This window comes from Myotis myotis, unplaced genomic scaffold (assembly GCF_014108235.1).
Source record: "Myotis myotis isolate mMyoMyo1 unplaced genomic scaffold, mMyoMyo1.p scaffold_m19_p_16, whole genome shotgun sequence".
NCBI classification, from domain to species: domain Eukaryota; kingdom Metazoa; phylum Chordata; class Mammalia; order Chiroptera; family Vespertilionidae; genus Myotis; species Myotis myotis.
This window is the reverse complement of record NW_023416320.1, coordinates 13,138,760-13,146,611: the sequence shown is the minus strand read 5'-3', so window position 1 is coordinate 13,146,611 and position 7,852 is coordinate 13,138,760. Positions and strand designations below refer to the sequence as shown.

Sequence of the window (7,852 nt, the reverse complement as noted above, 5' to 3'; positions counted from 1 at the left end):
CGGGTGGGCGAGGGGTAGGGGGCTGGTCACGGAGTCAGGTGGCGGCGGGAGTCCCTCGGGCCGAGGGAACACGCTGCCGGGGATTGTGTACACGCTCCACTGACACCAGCTTCACGCTGCCGGGCAGCCGCTGATCACGCGTGGCCCCGCGAGCCTATTGGCCGGCGCCTCACACACCTTTGTCGCTGATTGGCCCGCCTCAGGCTCCGCCCCGGCTCCGCCCCACCCCCGCCCGCGGCGCGCGGCAGGCGGAGCGGCTACCTGAATGGGGAGGGGGCAGACGGCGCGGAGCGCAGAGGCAGCGGCGGGAGCGACGTCGAGTGTCTCCGCGCGCCCGTCTGGACGAGCAGCCAGTGAGCGTGCCGCCCGCGGCCAGGCAGCCAACCATGCTCAACTTCGGCGCCTCTCTCCAGCAGGCTGCGGTAAGCCACCTGGGAATGCCCGGCCCGCCCCGGCTCGCCACGTCTGAGCGGCCGGCGGGGCGCGAACCCGAGCCCCTGACAGCCAGCCGCGCCCGGGGACCCGGGCTGCAGCGCAGTCGTGGGGGAGTCGGGAGGGTTCCTGCCTGCAGGCGAGGCTCCGGCGAGGGCGTGTGCGTCGCGAGGGGGTCAGGAGAGGCGGCCCGGGATGGAGCGCCGAGGCAGAGACAGGTCTGCTCAAGGTGTCATGAGGGGCCGGGGCAGCTCCCCGGAGAGGCTGGAGGCAAGTGACGGAGAGGATGGCGGGAGGGGCAGGAAGAGTGGGGAAGCCAGGGGGCCCCCCTGCACCTGGCGCCCAGAGAGATGCCTCCTCCTGGATCGGGACTGCGAGCCAGGGTGGGAGGGGGCGGCTCGCGAGCATTTGGGCGGCGCGGTGCGCACAGGAGAGGGGACCCTCTCTCGGGGGTCTGAACGGAAGCTTGCAGGAGGGGACGGCTCAGCAGATCTCCGGGGGCGGGGAGGGAGGGTGCCCGGCGAGGATGCGGGGGAATGGCACGCGGGCCGCAGAGCGCCGAGGAGGGGGACGAGAAGTTCGCCCCCAGACGTCGGCAGGGGACTCCTCATCTCATCCTCGGAGGGGGCAGGTGGCCGCCTTCCACGAACCCCTTGGAGGAGGCGCGGAGCCGCCGCGGGGAGGGAAGAAGAGGGTGGAAAGCAGGACCCAGCAGCGGGGACGGGGGGGGGGGGCGGGGTGGACGGGGGCGCGGGGGCCCTGAGTCTAGGCGGGAGCCGCAGGCCGTGGGGCCGCGCGCCTGGAGCGCGGGCCGGTGGGGGCTGCACGTCTGGGATCCCGTGGAGACGCGCGGGGGGCGGAGGCCGGAGCTGCAGACTCGGGGAGGGTGCGCTGCGTCTGCCGGGAGAGACCGGGTGGTCTGAGGTCCCCTGGGCGGCGTGGGAGGGAAGCACCGAGGGCTCGGCCGGATCCCCGGGGGCTTCGCCGGGAGGGGGCGGAGGCCGGGTTTCCGCGGGGACCCGGCTCCTCCTCCGGCAGCTGAGCCGGAGGTCGGGGGCGGGGTGGGGAGGTTGGGGGCCGGGAGCGGGTGCGCCCGGGGAGCGTCTCGTCCCCGAGTGACCCAGCCCCGGCCTCCGCCAGGGGCGGGAGCGAGCCGGCCCCGCTGTCGGTTCCTAAGGGAACCGCGGGGAGCGGGGAGGGGCGGGCGCTCCGGGAGTCGGGCGCCCGCGGCCCCGCCCCTCCCTGCGGGCTCGGCGCGCTCTGCCGGGCGGTTGGCGGCGGCGCCCGCGGCCCCTCCCCCGGCCGGCGCGCGGGCGGAGGCCCCGGCTCAGGAAGTAGGTGAAAGGTGACGGCGCGGCAATTCCCAGCGAACGTTTCCTGCGCGGCCCGGAGCAGCGGCTGATCACGCTTTGTTCACATGCCTCGCCCCCGCCTCCTCCGCCCCCGCCCCGGCGGCCCAGCCAATGCGGACGCGGGCCGCCGGCCGGCAGGCCTATGGCGGGGGCTGGGATGCGGGGACGTGCGAGCCGCGAGGAATGTTCCCAGTGACTCACCCGTGAGCCTCACGGAGGTTAGGGCGGCCCCATCCGTCTGTCCCCGCCAGCGAGGATCTCCCCCGCCGGCCGCCTCCGCCCCTCGTCTGCCTCCCCCGCCCGCGCCTCCGCCCGCTTCCCTTTCCTCTCCCCCGCCCCGCTCCCTTTCCTGCCCTCCAGCTCAGCCTCTCCTCCCGGCTCACGCTCCTCTGCCTGCCGCCTGCCCGCCTGCCTTTTCTCTCCTTTCTTGCTTCGGCGTCGGGAGGCTTTTCTGTGTCACCAGCGCGGTCCGTTGCAGCTGACAATAAATGCACGCTCGATTACGCAATGGCGTTGTTGGCGATATTTGAAGAGCAATGGCTCGTTTTCTAAGCATTTCAACACGAAAGGTTTACGCGTTTTAAAAAAACGAGCGTCGAGGATAATACCTTGCTACGTGAAGAACGCTTTTCGAGATTTTTACACAGGCTCTTGTTTGGGAGGAAGAATGGGATCACGTTAATGAAAAATGGGAGAGGTGGTGGGTAGGACCATTGTTCTTAAAGTGCAATTTAATGTGAAGCATCACACACTTGATAGAAGGAGCTGTACATAGGAATACAAAGCGTGCTGTTTATCTTGTCATCAAGCAGTTCTTGAAAAAATAGTCTGTTTTGACTATTGCAAACTCCTTGCAGCCAGGGTTTTTGCAAATTCCGGGTAGAAGATCAAATTTTCTGATTATCCATTTTTTAGTATTATTGCATTAGCTGGCCATAATTGTGAGTAGCAAACCATTGTGTTAAATGGAACACAAACATGAAGGTGAAAATAAAGTTTTGGGATTCCCCCCCCCCCCCATGTATCAAAAAAACTTAAATTTCAAATAATCTTATACACTAATTTGAAAGAGACTCTGAAGAATCCTTATCCTGTTGATTTTATCCCAGAAGTGTGAAGTGACTTTTCAAAGGTCCATATGAACAGGCCAGAGCTGTCTGCTGCACTGCATTTTTAAGAAAGTCTTAAAAGAAGATAACTTTTGCAGAGCCATCCCTTAGTTATTTTGTCGGACCCCAGTGGCAAGTGGCTACTCTGGAAGGAATATATATAACTATTTTTCTTAGAAGCCAAGTGCTTCTCTTTTTTTTGGATCACAAATGTACTGATGCCTTTGGCCTTCGTCCCCTCAATGATAATCACATGCTCCTCTCTATCTAGCAAGGATTTCAGTGTTCAAGCCTAAATGTGAGAGGAAGAATGAGGAAGGTTTAGAGTAGGGGTGAGAGGAAAATTATTTCATATTTAATTTGGAGAGCTGTGCAAATAGTAAAAAAACGAAAAAATTGTAGTGTTTTGGTCTTACTTGGATGACAAAAAGTATGTTTATAAGTATTCAACCTTTTGTTTCTTTAGGAGGAAAGAATGGAAATGATTTCTGAAAGATCAAAAGAGAGTATGTATTCCTGGAATAAAACTGCAGAGAAAAGTGATTTTGAAGCTGTAGAAGCTCTTATGTCAATGAGCTGCAGTTGGAAGACTGATTTTAAGAAATACCTTGAAAACAGACCTGTTACCCCCGTATCTGATATGTCAGAGGAAGAGAATTTGCTTCCTAGTACTCCTGATTTTCATACGATCCCCGCATTTGTAAGTATTGTTGTTATTAAGATGAATGTAAATGATACACTTTCTTACAATTTAACTAATGAATTCTACTTTAAATTTCTCACACTGTTATGCCTGTTTTTTCTCTTTGTAGTGTTTGACTCCACCTTACAGTCCTTCTGACTTTGAACCCTCTCAAGTATCAAATCTGATTGCACCAGCGCCATCTACTGGACACTTCAAGTCATTCTCAGATACTTCCAAGCCTCACATTGCTGCACCTTTCAAAGAGGAAGAGAAAGGCCCAGTGCCTGTCCTCAAGTTCCCCAAGGCTCAGGCAACAAGTGTGATTCGCCATACAGCCGATGCCCAGTTGTGTAACCACCAGTCCTGCCCAGTGAAAGCAGCCAGCATCCTCAACTGCCAGGACAATTCTTTTAGAAGAAGCGCCCACCTAAATGTGGAGGCTGCAAGAAAAAGCGTACCTTGTGCAGCTGTGTCCCCAAACAGATCCACATGTGAGAGAAACACAGTCGCAGATGCTGATGAGAAAGCGGGCGCTGCACTTTATGACTTTCCTGTGCCTTCTTCAGAGACAGTCATCTGTAGATCTCAGCCAGCTTCCGCTTCCGTGTCCCCACAACAAAAGTCAGTATTGGTTTCTCCACCTGCTGCAGTATCAACAGGGGGAGTGCCACCTATGCCGGTCATCTGTCAGATGGTTCCCCTCCCTGCAAACAGCCCTGTTGTGACAACCGTTGTTCCCAGCACTCCACCCAGCCAGCCTCCAGCTGTCTGCCCACCTCTTGTGTTCATGGGCCCTCAGGTGCCCAAAGGCGCTGTCATGTTTGTCGTGCCCCAGCCCGTTGTCCAGAGCCCAAAGCCTCCAGTAGTGAGCCCCAATGGCACCAGACTCTCTCCCATTGCCCCTGCTCCAGGGTCTTCCCCTTCGGCGGCAAAAGTCACTCCTCAGATTGACTCATCGAGGATAAGAAGCCACATCTGTGGCCATCCAGGATGTGGCAAGACATACTTTAAAAGTTCTCATCTGAAGGCCCACATGAGAACACATACAGGTACCAAACATTCCTTATTTATGTTATAGAAATTTAGATGAAGTTTCCTTTGGCAGTGATCACAGATATAAACCAGACATATTAGGAAAGAACTTGCCACGTTAGCCATTCAGTGGATGGTATTTACCTGTGCAAGCTCCTCCAAAAGATTTCATGAAGGTGTTTTAATTTCTCACATGATGATTGTTTAATGTCTTGAGTAGCTACTTTAATAAATTACCTCTAAAGCCCTTGTGCCATAGTTGGAGTTCAGAAACCTTTTTGTTTGGGGCTTCTGTTATAAAGGGAAGACCTATAAACGTAATAATGAAAGTTGAAACTAATGGATGTACTTACATGACAGTTTATTAGTTTAGTCATGTATAGTACTTACTTGGCAATTTATTAATTTAGTAGCTTTTATTTTTAAAATGTACATGTAGATCTAATTGAATGTGTAACTTACAGTGATGTAGCAAATGCATAGTAACGATAATCTGAATTGTTTGTTTCAGGAGAGAAGCCTTTTAGCTGTAGCTGGAAAGGTTGTGAAAGGAGGTTTGCCCGTTCTGATGAACTGTCCAGACACCGACGAACCCACACAGGTGAGAAGAAATTCGCCTGTCCCATGTGTGACCGGCGGTTCATGAGGAGTGACCATTTGACCAAGCATGCCCGGCGTCATCTGTCAGCCAAGAAGCTACCAAATTGGCAGATGGAAGTGAGCAAGTTGAACGACATTGCCCTACCTCCAACCACTGCTCCCACGCAGTGACAGCTCAGCAGGTGAAGAATAAGAACTAACTTTGGACACAGCTGGGAGCCAGTGGTGATGCAGGAATGCTTCCACTGCAAGTCTGTGGCCCTCCAGTGGGGCTGAAGCCGACGCCCACAGCTTGGGAAGAAGGCCCAGACGGGGTTAGATGACAAGAAGTGCTGTGGTCACAGGCACGCCAGAGTGGCAGGATTCATTTCTTATCACATAAGAGACACGAGAAAGCCTTTATTCCTTTAAATAGTTTTTGAAGGTTTCAGATGAGGTCAGCACAGGCAGCACAAATTTTGAATTTGTGTGCACAACTTGTTACTTTACTTTTGCCATTTGTACTTGAGACCAATGTTGCAATGTGATTTTTCTAAAGCACTGGTTTCAAGAGTATAGAGACTGGAAATCGACATTACGGTACAGAGATGGAGATATAAAGTCAATTTTTATTATTATAAATATTGTCATCTTTTCCTAGAGTTATCTTGTTTACTATTCCTCGTCTTTCCAGTCAACTTTGTGGATGTAGTTGTTAAATAGACCTTGCATTTTTACATTATTGCTGACATTTGGAATTGATTAGCTGTATATTGCTAAAGAGGGCCCAAAGATTTGGAATCCTCAAATAATTTAATTCCTTTGAAGTGTAGCTACAATTTTTTTTTTTTTTGCATTTTTGTTTTGAAAGTTTAAAAAATGACTATCTAGGCATTTTATTATGCTTTGAACTTTAGTTTGCCTGCAGTTTCTTGTGTAGATTTAAGAATTGTATACCAATGTGTTTTCTCTAGAGACTAAGATACACTGCACTTTGTTGAGAAAAAATTTCAAAGATGAAAATATATATTGTAAGGAAGGGATATCAAGAATTTCAGATAACTCCTTGAAAAAGATGACTGATGTCATCAGTAAAGTACCCTTAGGTTATGAGGATATAACATGTGCTTTATTGAATTAGAAAGTTAATGACCATTATTCACAAGTGGACAGATACTGTCCTGTTAATTTATAGGAGGTTTATGTGGGGATGTGGAACTAGATAATGTAGAAAAATTACTAGAACATTCACTTTTGTTAACAGTATTTCTGCTATATCCTGTTGTGTAGTGGGTGATATACACAGTGGTAAAACAAAAGTAAATTGTTTAAAATATATAGTGAAAAATGTCCCTGTATCTACCCATTTAACATTTTTCTCGATATCGGGTCTAGAGTTCTGACATCCAAACTCTTGGACCCTTGGAAAAGTTTTCTTTGAATAAGTAAAAAATCCTTGTGATTTACAATTTGCACAATATTTCTTTTGTTGTACTTTATATCTTGTTTACAATAAAGAATTTCCTTTGGTAATTGGTTGATTGCATTTGTTGAAAACCATTCTTTAACCTTGACATTAATCACTTATGGTACTATGAAAGGACTTGGTATATGAATTTCTCTAAGGGCCTCCTCATTCCAGTTTAGAACTGTAAGAGTGTATCTTTAACATACGAATCTGTTTAGAGAGTATATACAAAGTGAAGCCAGGTATCTGTTCACTGAGATGATGTAAGAGCCTGCCCCATGTATTTTAATTTTTAAACATTTTTGTACATTTTGATAATTTGAGGTTGAAATATACCTCTGGCTCTCAGCAAAATCTTGTTAAGTAGCATTAAGTTAAAGGGAACATCACAGAGAATAATTATAAGCAATGAGACTGCTGTGGCAAATGAAAAGAAGCCTGACATTAAATAGAGAGTAAAGTGTTCACCTCCAGAACTTAGATTAGCTCAGACCATTAAGCAATAAACATACTGGTACTTAAGCTTCATGAAAGCTAATCCACCTAGGAAGAGGAACACTTGCTAGTCACTCATCACTCGAAAGAACTAGGAGCTGTAAATGCCACCTGGTGTAGTGAGTATAATTTTGGAGATCACTTTTAGTTTGCTCTGAAATCACCTTGTCCTGAGAGAACATCTTCCACAGCGCCCAGCTTCACGCTGGCCTAGAGTCAGGGTCGCTGTTGAACAGCCATGGTAAGGGGCAATGTTGCAGGACGCCAATGGCAGGACAAGCATCTTTTCTTGGAAACTTAACACCATCTAATTGCAGCACGGCTTCTGGAGGAGGCCTCGCCATCCTGCAGCGTCTGTGTTGGGAAACGGCCTTCATAACACCACTCGGATTTCCTCATCATGGCGGTCTTCAGAAGTGGGACTAGAGGAAGGTAGTGGACTTAGTGCTCAGTCCCCTGTAATGACAGGGCCAGTGGAAATAGCCACCTTTCGCTGTGTTCTTCCCAGTCCTAGTTGGCATCTGAGACTTTTCCTTAGTGACCCTGTAGATAAAATTATTCCAGTAGAGTATTATGGCTGAGATGAATGTTTGCCGGCTCTGCTCTCAATGCAAAGTGGCTCTAAAACAAGTACACTTGTAGCATGTTAGGATAATGTATTAGTGTAGCTTTAGCACTTCAGTTTGGTTGTTTCTGATCT

The 7,852-nt window shown here is 50.3% G+C and overlaps 1 protein-coding gene across 2 annotated transcripts; it reads left to right on the top strand.

Annotated features, from left to right (window-relative positions):
• The first annotated feature begins 264 nt into the window (after positions 1 to 264).
• On the top strand, positions 265 to 6,722 carry KLF10 (Kruppel like factor 10). Of its 2 annotated transcripts, none has more exons than XM_036337958.1 (4): positions 265 to 422; positions 3,360 to 3,593; positions 3,706 to 4,627; positions 5,122 to 6,722. In XM_036337958.1, exons 1-4 carry the CDS (start codon positions 387 to 389, stop codon positions 5,379 to 5,381), a joined length of 1,452 nt encoding a protein of 483 aa, XP_036193851.1. In that variant the 5' UTR covers positions 265 to 386; the 3' UTR covers positions 5,382 to 6,722. The 2 variants fall into 2 exon arrangements, with proteins under 2 accessions (XP_036193851.1, XP_036193850.1); XM_036337957.1 differs by lacking the exon at positions 265 to 422 and adding an exon at positions 475 to 702.
• The last annotated feature ends 1,130 nt before the right edge of the window (positions 6,723 to 7,852 follow it).